The sequence below is a fragment of the Polypterus senegalus genome, chromosome 10 (genome assembly GCF_016835505.1).
Source record: "Polypterus senegalus isolate Bchr_013 chromosome 10, ASM1683550v1, whole genome shotgun sequence".
NCBI classification, from domain to species: domain Eukaryota; kingdom Metazoa; phylum Chordata; class Cladistia; order Polypteriformes; family Polypteridae; genus Polypterus; species Polypterus senegalus.
In genome coordinates, this window is record NC_053163.1 from 106,446,362 (window position 1) to 106,463,788 (window position 17,427).

At 36.9% G+C, this 17,427-nt stretch overlaps 1 protein-coding gene across 2 annotated transcripts in view; it reads right to left on the minus strand.

Moving 5' to 3' along the window:
* Positions 1-14,889, minus strand: part of LOC120537394 — a 51,231-nt gene extending 36,342 nt beyond the window's left edge. The window contains exons 1-5 of one of the 2 annotated variants that reach the window (XM_039766300.1): positions 14,705-14,889; positions 13,521-13,649; positions 7,235-7,284; positions 6,790-6,915; positions 1,335-1,473 (exon numbers count right to left, since the gene is read on the minus strand). In XM_039766300.1, coding sequence (XP_039622234.1) covers positions 1,335-1,473; positions 6,790-6,909 — 259 coding nt within the window. In that variant the 5' untranslated portion in view covers positions 6,910-6,915; positions 7,235-7,284; positions 13,521-13,649; positions 14,705-14,889. The remainder of the gene's footprint in view (positions 1-1,334; positions 1,474-6,789; positions 6,916-7,234; positions 7,285-13,520; positions 13,650-14,704) is intronic. The other variant, XM_039766301.1, reaches the window with a different exon arrangement.
* Positions 14,890-17,427: the final 2,538 nt, after the last annotated feature.

Below are 17,427 nucleotides of genomic sequence, written 5' to 3' on the forward strand. Positions count from 1 at the left end.
TGCATGTGGTGGTACATTTAAGATTCATTCTTAGCACATCAACAACTTATTAAGCTATTGGTCGTTTATCATATAATCCATTTTTTAACACATTAAAATAGGTTATTCTGGGTCAGATTTGCTGATAAATTCAAATTTCTGTGTTACAGTTGCAAGCTTACTCCTCGTAGATCAACAAAAATGAAAACATGACTGCAAATCTGACAAGGATCTATGAAACTTGGAAACAAATGTAAAGAAGAAGAAAAAAATGTAAGTACTGCATATACATGAAATTAAACTTAGAAAAGTCAGCTTTAAGTAATTTATTGGAGATAGATACAGTGGGTACGGAAAGTATTCAGACCCCCTTCAATTTTTCACTCTTTGTTATATTGCAACCATTTGCTAAAATCATTTAAATTAATTTTTTCCCTCATTAACGTACACACAGAACCCCATATTGACAGACAAAAAAAATAATTTTTGAAATTGTTGCAGATTTATTAAAAAAGAAAAACTGAAATATCACATGGTCCTAAGTATTCAGACCCTTTGCTCAGTATTTAGTAGAAGTAACCCTTTTGAGCTAATACAGCCATGAGTCTTCAGCACCATGATGCTGCCACCGTCATGCTTCACTGTGGGGACTGTATTGGACAAGTGATGAGCAGTGCCTGGTTGTCTCCACACATACTGCTTAGAATTAAGGCCAAAAAGTTCTATCTTGGAGTTTGCTAAAAGACACCTGAAGGACTCTGAGATGGTGAGAAATAAGATTCTCTGGTCTGATGAGACCAAGATAGAACTTATACCTTTAAAGGAATGAAATAGGGCTTCTTGCAACACTGAAACATATTATTTTTAAACATTTACTTTTTGTCTTCCACATAATTAGTGATCTTGTGGTATTTTCTCAACTAACATACTGCACACTATGTTCAAAGTGGCTCACACATTACAGTCCTTCAGTGCATTTGACCAAAACTTTGAAGGCAGTGTAAGTCAATTAAAAGGTACTGCTGAAATTCTCATACAGTGGGGAAAACAGGGATGAGCATTTCACTTCTGGAAGACCATAATGCCAATAGATTTTGATTCCAATTGATTAATTTGGGTTTAGATTAATTTACATTTAAAATTCTCTGAAGTATATAATTTGCTCTTTTATAAAATACGCAAGAGAAAGTTTTAGCCATTACCATACCTTAATAAATTGTAAGCAATCTTTTTAATGTAATCATTGAGGTATAAAATTCAATGCATTTAAATAAATAATAGACACTATCAAATGTGGCACAAAATGATTTTCAAAGTAACAAAACACATTTATTTTAAATAATTAGCTTGTTTACCTGTTTTGATTTTCTGAAAAAAGTGAGAGACTTGCTGAATGACTAAATATTCCCAATCAAGAGTTTTCAGAAGTGTTGAATAATCTGCATCAGGATCTGGTTTACCATTATTCAGAACTGTCTTTACTTCTCCAGACACCTGAAAAAGAGTTTTCTGAAAAATACTGGTAGACTATGCAAACTAACTAGTATTAAACATGTAATGATACATACATTACAAAATAAGCTGTAATTAGAAATTTCATAATAAACTATTATCACATATTAAATGGTACAAACATGGTAATATACAGCTGTCAATGTAGACAAGATTTTTTTGAAACAGTGAGTCTAGATGCATTTAATAATGATGCCAAGAAAGCACAGAAAAGATTACAAACCATAACAGACTATGACTTTGAAAGACACTGCACGATTATTGACAGTAAACTGCTGGATTGATGCAAAGGATTTTATTTTAGAACAATGACCATCCACAGCAAAGCAAACAATGAAATAACTGTCAATGATGTTAAATCACTGTTTAAATACGCAAAAAGCAGATAAAACTTGTGGATAGTACAGGTTCTGAAACCTTACATGCTGCAAGGGCCTGCTAATGTATTCTTTTTCAGAAGGTTTTTTTCAACAGACAATAGACAATGGGTAGTCCCCGTGTTTTGAAATGCAGAATAAAAATCGGATACAAGATCTTCCGGACCTTCAGCAATTAGGCTGCCAAAAAAGAGCTGTAACCTACTGTAAAATGTATATAAACCAGCATTTTTCCTGCATTACGTTTTTTATTTTCTCTTTCTTGTATCCGATATGTTTGTAGTTCAACTGTAACACACAAGCAAATGAATTTCCCAATAGAGACAAAGTGGACTCCGACCTTGACACATGTACTTTGGATTAAAAATCCCTTTGTACTATAGAATCTATACTCGATGTACGTACTTATTTCGATGGTATGACGCCACTGTCGGCCACCATATTGAACTTTCCAACGTCACTAATTCTCTAACTTCCCATGTAGGTAGAAGGCTGACCCCATCTTCACGAAATTTGTTAGGTAGCTTCCCTGCGCTAACCAAAACCGATGTACATACTTATTTCAGTGGTATGATGCCACTGTCGGCCGCCATATTGAAGTTTACAATGTCACTAATTCTCCAACTTCCCGTGTAGGTAGAAGGCTGAAATTTGGCAGACTCATTCCTTACAGCTTACTTACAAAAGTTAAGCAGGTTTCATTTCGAAATTCTACGCGTAACGGTCATAAAGGTCGACAACGTCCGCCATGTTGAACTTTCTTATTTATGGCCCCATCTTCACGAAATTTGGTAGGCGGCTTCCCTGTGCTAACCAAAACCAATGTGCGTACTTATTTCGGTGGTATGATGCCACTGTCGGACACCATATTGAACTTTTCAACGGTCTTTGTTACTTATGGGCCCATCTTCGAGAAATTTGGTATGTGGGTTCCCAATGCTAACTGAATCCTACTTACATACATATATACGTCCATAGCCTGCAGCTCGGTCACCATGTGAGGCGCCGTTGGGTCCCCCATCCCAACGCCTCCCACATTGTTGGCTGCCTGCCTATATAAGGCCGTCCGTCGCTCCAGTCTCTACATTCCCTTCCTTGCTACGCCACGGGATTCGCATCTCCCTGCTGATAACTACAGCCTTTTAATTTAATCCACGGCTTCTCCGCTGTTTTATTGTTCATTTATTACGATTATAGTTATGGTGTAGGTATTTTAGACTTACTTTACATTGTTCAGGTACCCATTTCCTTTATCATTCCAACCGTACCCCCATTAACATGTCTATTGCGGTGATCACCATTGATCAAAGAACTGTCACTTACTGAGTTGTTTCCATGCCCGGAGATAGCACCTACCTTTTCCTTTCTCTTTGTCACATATTGCACTGCCATATCAGGCTCACTCTTGATATCCGGAGGAACATTGTGTCTTATGTATTGAATGACGGTACAGGAGATAATTATACTACACAGGAGCACTATAAGAGTGAAATCCTTAAGCCCTTCACCTATGGATCTGCATGTGAGTTGATGGCTGCCGCTGAAATGTTCGGTTGCTGCTTTCAAGTGTACCGAAATGGCCAAATATTTTACACCTTTCGACAACAGCCAATGCCTCTTAAACATCTTAGATTCACAGGTGACGATTTCAGTAGTGGACATTTTGATATTTATGAATGTTTAAACTCTCAAAAGCTGGATGTGAAGTTATCGATGAAACCGGTTGTATGCTTACAACGCTTGACAGAATGTCTCTTCAACACAAGTCCTACAAATACTGTCATAATTGAAACAAACCATGAAACTCAAACCGATTATGACAGCAGCAATCCAAGCTGTGGGATTTGAAACAAGATTACTTTTCACATGGCCAACTGTACGTTGCATGCTCAAGAGTAAGCTCAGCGCACAGCACAGCACAAATTTTAAGGCAGTACTTCGCCGTTACGAAGCTCGGGTATTTTGCTAGTTTCTAATAAAAAGTACTGTATATTCTCTACAGTTTAAGGAACAGTATGATGCTACAATGCACTTATATAAAAACTGGGATTATGCTGGTAACCCTGATAGCTGATGCTTGTACCTTTCACTAGATTACATATTAAAGTTATATATATTTTCAATAGGAAAGCTGCAGGTGTTTAGTAGTTTACAACATGTAATTTTTTTCTATTTGTTTTTTGCTGGTTTTCAATAGTTTGCCATTATAAATGAAAGATTAAAAAGCAAAGGTTTCAGTACTGCTTTTCATCTTTGATTATCCCCCACATAAGCATCATGCCAATGATCAGGCAAGCAGGCAAATAGAAACAAACATATAAATAAATAAATCAAGTAAAATGAAAAATTCAAATGTGAATTAGTTTCCATTCTGCTTAGAGTCCCTACTCAGCACACAGTAATTTTTAAAGCACACAGTAGTTTTTAAACACATAAAAACATAATTATAGAATATTTACAAAAATTGATAAGTCACTTATTTCAGTATACTGATGCAAGTACCTTTAAAAGACCTTCCTAAATAGACAACTCTTGTAACTATTAATTAGTATTCAATAATCTGTCTGTGAAGAAAAATAAAAACCAGGGGCCTCATATATAAATGGTGCGTACGCATAGAAATGTTCCGTAAGAACTTTCCACATTCAAATCGCGATGTATAAAACCTACACTTGGCGTAAAGCCACGCACTTTTCCACGGTACCTCATACCTTGTCGTACGCAAGTTCTCCGCTCGGTTTTGCAGACTGGCGGCACCCAGCGCCAAAGCAATGCTACTGTTCCTGTGTGGTTACACCTTATTTTCCTGACGCGGCTTTATAAATACACTGAAACTAACCGCATATTGTTTATTATTGTAACGCATCTGATTGTAATTAACTTGTAACAATATAATGGTCCAGGGAACAGCCATAGTATTCCAAATACCACAACTGCTTTAGCGTTGTTACTCTCACTGCACCTTCTTTTTTCAGCTGCTCCCGTTAGGAGTTGCCACAGCGGATCATCTTTTTCCATATTACTCTCACTGCAGCACTCGGAGTATTTATATCACTGTATCTGAGTGTGAATCACAGCAGCAGCTGTTCGGAAAGAGAATTATCGGTATACAGCATCAGGCACACGCTACCTCAGCCACGGCAAAACATTTTAAAGCCTTTCCTGTACGGACCTCGTGGTTCAGAAACAGTTTCATCCCAAGAACTACAAATGCACTCAATCATTGCTCCTTGTAGAACGGTTTGTACTTAAAAGTACAATTACCTCACTGTAAACTTGTACTACAGTTATAATATTGCACAACCTGAGCCACTTTATAAAGTGCGTATTTACATATGATGACAATATCATTTTTAAGATGAAATGCAGTAAAATATGTTTATTATATTATACAGGTAAAACTTTAACTTAATTTAAATAATCTATATTCTTCACTGAGACTGGCGTGAAGGATAGAATAATTAAACATGTACTACGAAGATATTTCAATGTTCCTAAAACTTTAAAGAATCAGCGCTCTAAGTTTACAGATGGCTTAACATCTATTACAGAGCTGATTGTGTGGCAATCGGTTACTTGGAGAAAGAATAGCAAGAACTGCATGGGCGGCCACGCCAATACATATTGAATATAAAACCGAAAGAGAAAATAACGACACAGCTAAAAATGCAGCGGCAAATTTCGACAAAAGTTAAATGCTTGTGTCATGAGCACGAGGCGGCTATGCAGTGTCTGCAACAGACGTGGCCATCCGCCGTGCATAAGCTACCTCACTGACATTGGCGAGCGAAGGAGCCACCGATTCTTTTTCTGCCCAGTGCCACCACAAACCTAGAGCCGCCCCTGTTACTGCTGCAATAAATAATTTCATCGATGGTCGTGCACAATCGCTGCGCTGTAAAACCCATGTTTAATAACGTGCTTTAACTCTTAATGATATCACGTATACATGTCAGTATTTTAGTTATTCAGAGAGCTGTAATATTACGAATGTAATGGATTCTGTGTACAGTCGGAGGAAGAGAGCCGGTTTAAGAAGCAAGTAGTGATTCACACACATAGATCACATAGAAGATCAAATACAAAACAAAGCATTTAACGTGCTACTTTAATTACGGTGTGATTTGAGATACTGGTTCAGTAAATGATTTTAAGATGATGTTTATGATGTTCTACTTTAATGATAAAATAAACTACGTGATTAAAGTGGAAATTTCGAGATTGAAGTTGACATTTCGTGCTTTTTTTCCCCAATGTGCCTTTTTTTTCTCTGTACCCTAAAAAGCTTTCATATGACACTCAGACGGTAGGCTACGACTCGCCTTTTCACGGCGACTGATATCTGAGCTTTCAAGTTTCTCCAACACGCTATGTCACTCGATCAACTTCCTTTTGTTGATTATACTACGGTTTATTTGAACAAATAGTATATTTTTCCTTTGCCTCCACTTGGTATTCGCTGAAATCGTTATATTTTCCCCTGTGCTTTTCCCATTGTCTTTTCACAGAAGGCTGTGCTTAAGGGTGATTTATATTGATTTGCATATTCAAAGAGGCGTAATTCTGGGAGGAGTTGGGGCGTTATATAAAGCGCGTGCACGAGCGTTAGTTTTAACGCTGATCGGGATTTATGTAGCGGAAGAACGTGGAAGTTGGAGTACGCACAGATTCCTGCATCTGGATTTTTCTGTGCGTAAGCACATTTCGGCTTTTGTGCTTACGCCATGTTATAGTGCGAGTTCTACACACGGCGTTATACATGAGGCCCCAGATCATCAATGAACCTGTTTCTTTGCTTACAACTTCCATGCTGTTTGTGTTCGTATTATGAGAAGTAACTGCTTTAAAATGATAAGTAGACTGTGCACCTTTAAAATTATATCACCAATCCTTAAGTCAAATATAATTCATTTGCCTCTACCTGGTGAGTAAAAGCTCTCAGATCCAACTCAAGTGATGTTCTGAGATGTTCCAACTGTAGCAACTTCCAAGATAACGTTTTATAAACATGTTGATTACTCCAATCCCGACTTCTATCCATTCTACCCTGGTTAAGAAAGACACACAATGCTGATGAAAGATTGAATTGTCAAGGTGTACATGTGCCAAGCCATGAGAACCAATTCTTAAAAGTATCGTGCCAAGACTATTGAAACTAATCTCCAGCAAATAAAAAAGCAAAAAGATGTTTAAAAGTTTGTCTACTCCTGACCAAACCAGATAGATAGATAGATAGATAGATAGATAGATAGATAGATAGATAGATAGATAGATAGATAGATAGATACATACTTTATTAATCCCAAGGAGAAATTCTGCTTTTAAAAATATGCTTTTACATTTGTAAAATTAGAAAAATCTCATACCTGAATTTTGATGCACAAACTGTTCCTACAAAGTTCAAATCTTAAGATTTCTAAAAAAAAAATTCATAATGAAGAAAAAGGGTGAAGTTATTGTTATCTTGCTTTTGAAAAGGAAAAAAGGTTATACAGGCAGCCTTAGGGTTACATATGAGTTCTGTTCCTGCTGAAGTTAATAACCCGATTTTGGTATGCAAGCTGGAATTTGCACAGAAAATGACTGTTAATTGAAATTAAGTAATAAAGCCTTACAAATTTTTACTGTCTTTACAGAAAACTTTACAGATAAATGTTTCAAATGTATTATTAAAATTACAGTGAAGCAATATTAGGAAACTTTAAACAAAAAAAACAAAAAGTGTATCTAAAATATGTTGACCTTATGCTTAAACATTCTACAGTTATTGATAATGACATATTATGCATATAGTTCAAAAAAGCTTAATGGTAGTCTGAGATTAACTGACAACTGATACCTTCTCACGAGATATAAACTTATTTATTTTGTAAAAAAAAAGGGGAGTATTATGTCGTTGTTTGTATCTGCTGAACTGCCATAACCTAAGATCTGACTGTTTTTAGTGTACCCTGTTTACAAATGTTACATATTTATACATGTGTATTTTATTCTATAAGGACATTTTGTATTTACTAAAATTCAACCATATAGTCTTGAACAGTATTCTGCAATTACTATGGAGTTTTTTAAATCTAATGTTGTTTCAAGCTGTACATTAAACTATATATTCGTCTTCCATATCTTCAGTTTGCTCCACCTGCACACAGCATATGCTATTGGGATAGGGTCTACTCACTGCAAGGTTATTATAAGTTTACGAAAACTAAAATCAAAACTGAAACTATTATTAAAAAAACATTTTCATAAACTGAAACAAAATAATTAAGAAAACTGAAATGAAAAACTAAAACAAATGAAACTATTAAAGTAGCTGGAAAGACTAACTGAAATAAAATAATAATTTACTAAAATATTTTTAGTTTTCGTTTTTGAATGAATATTCTTGCTGTTAGTCTTTAACCCTTGTAAGTATTAACTCTAAAACAGAAGTAATTCCCCACGAGCTGCCCGCACATATTCATCCAGTGATTGGTGGCTGTGACGGGGGGCGGCTGTTCATACAGCATTTGTGGTGTCAGAGTGAGTACGGGTGCGTAAAATGTGTGAAATAGAAAGTGATTTATGTGCCGCCTTTCTTTGCGCTTGTTGTATATCAAGATGTAATTCAAATGGCTGAAATCAGACTGAGCTGGTTAACAAAATCTTTACCATTTGGACAGAAAAATCATGAGTAACGTTTCAGTTTATTTCTCAGGTGACTGCTTTTTGTTGACAGCAATTCACCTGCCACTTCGTACGGGAGAAACCGTTTTTACTTTCTCATATACGAAGTACAGATAAAGTATAGTAATCATGAAAAAAATTTAACCTCATGATTTTGATGAATCTTGACGTTTTAGACCTCCCTGGGTCTGAAAATACCGTTTTTAGAATTATGTCTGTGTGTGTGTAAACACGACAACTCAAAAACACAACTAGATGGATGAAATTCGGCATGTGGTTGTTACACCACAATTGTAGATCTGTATTAACTTTTGGGCCAAATCCATCACCCAGAAGTTCAATTTACCTGAACACATACTCATTTTTTTTTTATTTATGCAGCTGCAGAGACCGATTAAATCAACTTTACTTTTACAATAATTGTTCAATATATTATTAATTTGATCTGTTGTTGATGATTCCTTAATATACATAATATAAAAATATAATTCTTGTCTTGGGGTTTACTCCTCAAATATCCATCCCCATACCTGAGTACACAAGAAAGTCTAGGGGAGACCATTCCCAGTTTTTGAAAATAAAACGGCACTGATCGAGAGACTGACAAGGTCATCATACAAGATCAGCATATTGTTGCTTACCAATCACTTTTGCTTTAAAAACATCGTTTAACAAGTAGTCTGACAAGTGATGAAAAACTAAACATACTAATGTTTTTTTTATTTATTTCATATTTATTAAATTTAATCTTTTTTAGTTCATATTCACAACTCATCCATCCATCCATCCAACCCCCTATATCCTAACTACAGCGTCATGGGAGTCTGCTGGAGCCAATCCCAGCCAGCACAAGGCAGGAAACAAACCCCGGGCAGGGTGCCAGCCCACCACAGGGCACACACACACCAAGCACACACTAGGAACAATTTAGGATCGCCAATCTACTTAACCTGCATGTCTTTGGACTTTGGGAGGAAACCCACGCAGATACGGGGAGAACAGGGTGAACCCGGGAAGCAAACCCAAGTCTCCTTACTACTACTGCGCCACCATGCCACCCTGAAAGTAATTCATTAGCAGAATTATATTTAAAAATATTTGTCTCCCTTTTTTCAATGTTTTTCTCTCTCTCTTTCTCAAAATAGATAGTTGAAATAGCATATTCTTTTTGTTCTTAACATCAGCCTTATCATACATATTGCATACCAGGGATTTTTCCGGCCTTACAACCAAACCTGCTGGGGTAGACTCCAGGTTTCCTGCGATCCTGCTCTGCATAAACAGGTTTAGATAATGTTGTAGATATTGTTCTTAATCTCAGATGGTGTCTTTGTTGTTTTATGCCTGTCCATACTCTTATTACCTGCTCTTGCTCTGCTCATTATGGGTTTACTGTTCTTATGGTGGGCTATTCAAGTCTCACTGCCCCTAACCTTCACACTACATGCTTGTTTTTCTTTGTTTCCCTCAATACAGCTAGGTGGGTTCCTCACACTGATTCAAGCCTAAGACCCTGTTCTTCCTAAGCCTCTGTGATTTTCATGAGAAAATATTTTACAAATTACAAAATTGTGTAAAATTGTTCATATTCAGTATCTAGTTTTGATTATGTTTGTTTTTATCAGACAAAAACAAAACCAGATATTAAACCATGTGGTGAAGTAAGCTTCCACTAACTTTTAAACTTGTATCCAAATCTGTGTACAGTTCTGTCTGATTGTGACACAAAACTAAACTCTGTAGGAGCTCAATGCCATAATTACTAAAACTGAAACTAATAGATATAAAAATAAAATAGAATTGTCATTGTGAAATAAAAACTAAACTGAAACTAAAAATACACGATGAAGGAAAACTAAAACTAAACTGAATTTCCAAGTAAGGTCAGAAAAAATATAGAAATAAAAACTAATATAAAACGGCAAAACTATAATAACCTTGACTTACTGTACATTTTTTAAAATTTCTCTACACATTCTGTATAAGATTTGAAATACTATTGTTGGTAAGAATATTATGTTAATTATAGCAAACAACTAGCACAGAAACAGGAAAAGTAAAATCTGTATCATACAAGGCACGTGATTTTTTTACTGTCAAATGCTAAGGTAAAGATACAATACTAAAAATAAATATTTAGGAAACAGAAACACAAAAATAAATTTGTAGATAACAATACTGATGGATATGTCTTAAAAAGATCAGTACTTGAGGATTCTGCTGCCTACTTTTCTTTCCAACCAAGTTTCCAGTTGCTGAATAACACAGATACCCTCCTTCACTTATACTGTATATTTTATTTTGAGCTAAAGTGAATGATTTTTAATAAAACAACTTTGAGGTCTGTGCTTGTATTCACTGCCAATATAATCTAAAGAATTACATAAACAAATCAATGAGATCTTTACAGCATTCCATAGTGTTGAAGTAGACAATGTGGTCTAATGCTTTAGGAATGTGAAAGACAAGTCACAAGTTCTCCAGTTCAAACCTAACCTCAAACTCACTATTTGACCCTGAGCAAGATAATTAACCAGCCTAGAAGGTATGGGTATACAGTGCATCCGGAAAGTATTCACAGCGCATCACTTTTTCTACATGTTGTTATGTTACAGCCTTAATCCAAAATGGATTAAATTCATTTTTTTCCTCAGAATTCTACATACAACACCCCATAATGACAACGTGAAAAAAGTTTGAGATTTTTGCAAATTAATTAAAAATAAAAAAATTGAGAAAGCACATGTACATAAGTATTCACAGCCTTTGCCATGAAGCTCACAATTGAGCTCAGGTGCATCCTGTTTCCCCTGATCATACTTGAGATGTTTCTGCAGCTTAATTGGAGTCCACCTGTGGTAAATTCAGTTGATTGGACACGATTTGGAAAGGCACACACCTGTCTATATAAGGTCCCACAGTTGACAGTTCATGTCAGAGCACAAACCAAGCATGAAGTCAAAGGATTTGTCTGTAGAACTCCGAGACAGGATTGTCTCGAGGCACAAATCTGGGGAAGGGTACAGAAAAAGCTCTGCTGCTTTGAAAGTCCCATTGAGCACAGTGGCCTCCATCATCCGTAAGTGGAAGAAGTTCGAAACCACCAGGGCTCTTCCTAGAGCTGGCCAGTCATCTAAACTGAGCGATCGGGAGAGAAAGGCCTTAGTCAGGAAGGTGACCAAGAACCCGATGGTCACTCTGTCAGAGCTCCAGAGGTCCTCTGTGGAGAGAGGAGAACTTTCCAGAAGGAAAACCATCTTAGCAGCAATCCACCAATCAGGCCTGTAAGGTAGAGTGGCCAGACAGAAGCCACTCCTTAGTAAAAGGCACATGGCAGCCCATCTGGAGTTTGCCAAAAGGCACCTGAAGGACTCTCAGACCATGACAAACAAAATTCTCTGGTCTGATGAGACAAAGATTGAACTCTTTGGTGTGAATGCCAGTTGTCACGTTTGGAGGAAACCAGGCACCGCTCATCACCAGGCCAATACCATCCCTACAGTGAAGCATGGTGGTGGCAGCATCATGCTGTGGGGATGTTTTTCAGCGGCAGGAACTGGGAGACTAGTCAGGATAAAGGGAAAGATGACTGCAGCAATGTAAAGAGACATCCTGGATGAAAACCTGCTCCAGAGCGCTCTTGACCTTAGACTGGGGCGACGGTTCATCTTTCAGCAGGATGACGACCCTAAGCACACAGCCAAGATATCAAAAGAGTGGCTTCAGGAAAACTCTGTGAATGTCCTTGAGTGGCCCAGCCAGAGCCCAGATTTGAATCTGATTGAACATCTCTGGAGAGATCTTAAAATGGCTGTGCACCGACGCTTCCCATCCAACCTGATGGAGCTTGACAGGTACTGCAAAGAGGAATGGGCGAAACTGGCCAAGGATAGGTGTGCCAAGCTTGTGGCATCATATTCAGAAAGACTTGAGACTGTAATTGCTGCCAAAGGTGCATCGACAAAGTATTGAGCAAAGGCTGTGAATACTTATGTACATGTGATTTCTCAGTTTTTTTATTTTTAATAAATTTGCAAAAACCTCAAGTAAACATTTTTCTCGTTGTCTTTATGGGGTGTTGTGTGTAGAATTCTGAGGAAAAAAATGAATTTAATCTATTTTGGCTGTAACATAACAAAATGTGGAAAAAGTGATGCGCTGTGAATACTTTCTGGATGCACTATATCTAAACAATCGTGTTATATCTTTGTACTTTTAAATAAGATTTTGATGCTAACATCTAAACTCTGTGCCTCTTATCATTTGAGATCTTCTATACTCTTTGAATTATGATAAAATAATCAATATTTATAAATCCACAAGCCTCAAAAACTACTTCCTTAAACAGCCAATAATCATAAACTGATTAACAGTATATTAAAGTAATGGCAGTACATTAAAAATGCTAGTTATTTGCAATATACCTTCAATACTGATATAGAATAACTGGATTCAGAATAATATTTGTATCTGTTAAAGTCAGTAAATACATAAAATTTACATTAATATGCAATTTTTGTTACACTGCTGTGTGTTTCTAGAAGGCTTATAATCATCAAAAAAACCTGTTTAAGTAACAATTAAATTGCAAGGTACCTTTAACAATTATTATGGCTCATTATAAAATCAAGGCATATTCACAGGTAAACAAGAAACTGAGCAATTACCCCCAATATAGGATGAAAGTAACGTAAGTAACATTGGGAGAACACACAAACTATACACAACACGTAAACATAAAGCCAGAATTTGAAATTAGGTGTTCTAAGGCTGTGTGGCAATAAGGTTATGCATTGCACTTCCGGCACTTTTAGGTCATTCAGTTTGACAGCATTAGGCCTTATTAGTGCAGATATGCAAGCATTTTATGGTAGCAAGAGATGTACAACAGGAGTACAATGCTATCACACGGCAATGTGTACCCAGAAAGGGGCATTTACGTATCTGCCAATTATTCCCTCGCTGATCCAGGGGGTAGAGTCTTACCTGACAAAACTTCTTCCCTTGTCTTGCTGTATGGGGTAAAGCCAAATTATAAATCTAAGGGGCAGCTCGCATACAGTGGCAGATGCTTGTTTTTCTCTACTTTTGGGCAGACTTCTTCAAGTGGAAGTCCTGAACGGCACAATGGAGAGAAAAAAAAAGCTATGTCAGTCAAGATAATATTTTGTATATGCCTAACTAATTATACATCCTTTTGGGACAGCTTGGCTATTAACAAACGTGCTTGATGGACTGAATGGTCTCTTCTTCTTGTAAATGTAAAGATTGTTTATTTTTTACAGCATTTGGCAATGCAGTAAGTCGAGGGTGGGCTTGGACCTGATTCAGCTCTACATGTTGAATTTTGGCCTGGCAGCCAAAGACCTTATCAGGGCGACTTAACACGGGAAGGCACTGTAATTCCATAATTCGTACCGGTACGTTTCCGAACTGCCAACTGTCAGCCCAACCAATTCATTAACTGAAGACGAAACTGTGCCTATTAATAGACTCCAAAACAATTTTTTTTATATTCAGAATGATTTGTAAATCAATAACAGTTTTTACTTTAAAATGTAGAAGGGTTTTGTTAATGCTCCTTAAATTTCCTGAATATGCAAGTGTTTGCGTTAATCAAGTAACTACTCGTGTTTGGGGCATACCGTCCTTTGCTGCTGCTGTTGTCGTCGTCGTCGTCGTTATTAATAAAGGAACCAATTTCGATGCCTTCAGGAAACAATCCAAATAAAAATGTGAAATGTTAAAATACACCCAATGATTCTGCGTGCTAACAGCTACGATAACAATACCTTGACTCGTCCTTATTTCGTGCTTACTAATTAGCTAAAATAGGGCGTTTACCGCAGACTGAAAATAATATTTTAAAGATAATGGGGGGTAAAGGTAAACCTGTTGATTGCGACTTATACTACAGGTTGGGACTGTATTCGATTAATTCGGAAAAAAGAAGCAACTACGATATTTCCGGCCCTACTTTCCTCAAAGATTTAAACGCCAAAAGTCACTTGGGGGCACTATGAAGAAAAAACTTATGATAATGTCATAAATACGATAAACTGATTCAACACTTTTAACATTAAAGCCGTAATTAACCGATTCGACTTGTTTCTATGAACTTTTAAGTGTTTATCTTAACCATTAAAAACATACAAGACAAAAAAAGCTACCTGTTTAACGGCTTTTCTACGTTTAATTCCTCACCAAACGTTAGTTAACAGCTGCCCGCCTTATTCAAACACAAACTGCGGGCAGGCAAGTCGGCGCCTTGAAGGGCGGAAGGAAGGTAGTACGTTTCTTTCTTTCTTTAACAAATACGGACACGTAAAACACAACAAACCCACTTTAAAACTGCTGGCTGTTACAGACCTGCTTACATCTCTACGTGCACGTGCGTCATATAACGTGTTAGGTAGCTGTGAGCGTTTGCGTGGTGACTGGTGAACGTATTATTGGAAATTACACATTTACCCTTTGATACAATTGTAAGAGAAGGGTTTCATATATATATATATATATATATATATATATATATATATATATATATATATATATATGTGTGTGTGTGTGTGTGTCACAACGAGACGCGCACCATGCCGAGAACAAATCCCTGTTTTTACTGAACAGTGAACACGCTAAATCTGAAACTTGGGCTACATCGCCCTCTTCGCTTAGGTCAAGAAAGCAATAATCGATTACCAGTAGAGTCCGTCTGGGCAGTTCATCTGTGGTGATATACGGCCCTCCACCAAAACATAAAAAACTACCCTCCGCACCACAGAAATTCCCACAAATACAGTATAATCGTGAATTGTGATACGAATATTTGAAAATACTATACTAATAACAAAAAGAATGTAAAGTATTTCCATTTAGAACTTAAAGTAACAAACAACTCACTGAACTTTATTAACCCAGGTCATAGTCCTTTGAGATATGGAGGGGGGTGCAAAACCCTCCTAGCATGAGTCACAGGCAGACTAGGTGGTACAGACAAGAAAAGATAACTCCCAATAGAGCACATATTATCCTGGATAACGTAAAGCATTGAATCAAAGTACTGATGTGACAAGGAGTCCAAGAGTCCAGCTGTTGATGTGGCATTGTTTTCCTGGATGGTTCTCCATCAGAATCACGTACTAATTGTAATGAGCTGCCATATACAGTATACTGTAGCTTGAGGATATCAGTAACAACCAATTAACATGACATTTCAGAGTGAGCCACTTAAAGATGGGTGCATTTACGTAATGGTAGGCACTACTCTTCTCACACGAGTTATGCATTTTTAGGCCAGTAGCACACCCTGCATACCTAATATGTAACTTTCAGAGGTCTATCATGCATATGTTTTAGTTGTTCAGGCACCGAGCAGAAACAACAATTTGTTGAGTTTGTTTTTTATTTAACAGTGTGCACATCCACCATCCTAGAAAACTATCCATTGATAAGACTGAAATGTGGAAATTCAACCTATATTTGTGGTAGCGTACAAGAGGCTGCTTTCTGTTTCCACCAGCATGGGATGCGCATAGTGCCAAAACCAAAAATATGTCAGCATCCTCCTGATGAGTGATCCATCTTGCTAGAGACCTGTGTGGTTTAAAGGTGATGGACCTTCCGTTACCATCACAGGTATTCTTTTGTATATGTCATTTATAGCATATGCCACAGCAATGTCAAAGCTTTTCTGAATAGCAGACACTCACCGGGTCCGTTTTATGCACTACACACCAAATCATACAGATAAAGCTTAACAGTCCCGCTATAGTGTCTGCCTGTTATTTCATTGTCTATTAATTAAGGGGAGTTTGTCAGTCCATTGAAAACATAACATTCTTTCCTGTAAGGCAGTAGATATTTAAGTGATGCATAAGTGGCAAAACATTATATAAACCTCCTGTAATAGTAGCACACACCAAGAAAAGTCCACATCTCTGTATCTGTTTTAGGAATGGACCATTTCTTATTCCAGTTCATGTTACGTGTTCAGGACAGTCCTTTCTGGAATATGACTTGACCTGAAAACATGACATGTTCATAAGGCTAGGTTACCTTTCTTGGCCAATAGTTTCAGTCTAGCTAAGCCTATTGTTGTAAATACATTATCTAAAGTAATGAAGTGATCCCAAAACACAAGGCCATGCAAATCTGCAACACTATGTGAAAAATATTTTCTTAACAACAGGTTAGATTTGTTGGTTAAGGGTTTGAAGGGGTCTTTTCAAAACACAATTTTCCACTGTAGTAAAGGGGATCATGGCTTTCACCAGAATTAGTTTTTTCATTCCATCTGCATGAATCTTTTTCATATGGAGTGGCATTAGCCACAAGTGCCGAGTTACTCTTATTATACCTAGTTGCACCAGTATATTTACAACAGAGATTACGCCTGATTTTCATTTCTCCAGTATCCCGTTTCCAGAAGCCAAAATATGACCAGACTATCAAAACCGGGCATCTTTTTTACATACAAGTTTGTCTTTATTTGTATTTAACTCATCCCTGCCCACCCTTATCACTCATGCTTTCTCATGTTCAGCACACTTTTTTGTTTAAATGAAGAGTGAGGGCTAGATGAGGAATAGCTTGGCAATGGGCAGGGTGCTGCAGAGTTTAAGGGGACAGTTTCTGTAGGCGTACACCTGATTGTCATCCCATTGAGTCAAACAACTGACTCTTGGATTATCAGTTCATTTGAAGGGAAAAATTAGAAATTCCCTTACATTTTCACACATAAATATGTAACACTAGATTATTTCCTTAATAAATAACATGTCATTTATTTAATTGGGTTCTCTTTGTTTTAGGAGTTATGCAAAATGTGATCACATTTTAGGTAATGTTTAAGCAGAAACAGAGAAAATTCTAAAATAGGCTGTGGATTTTCTAA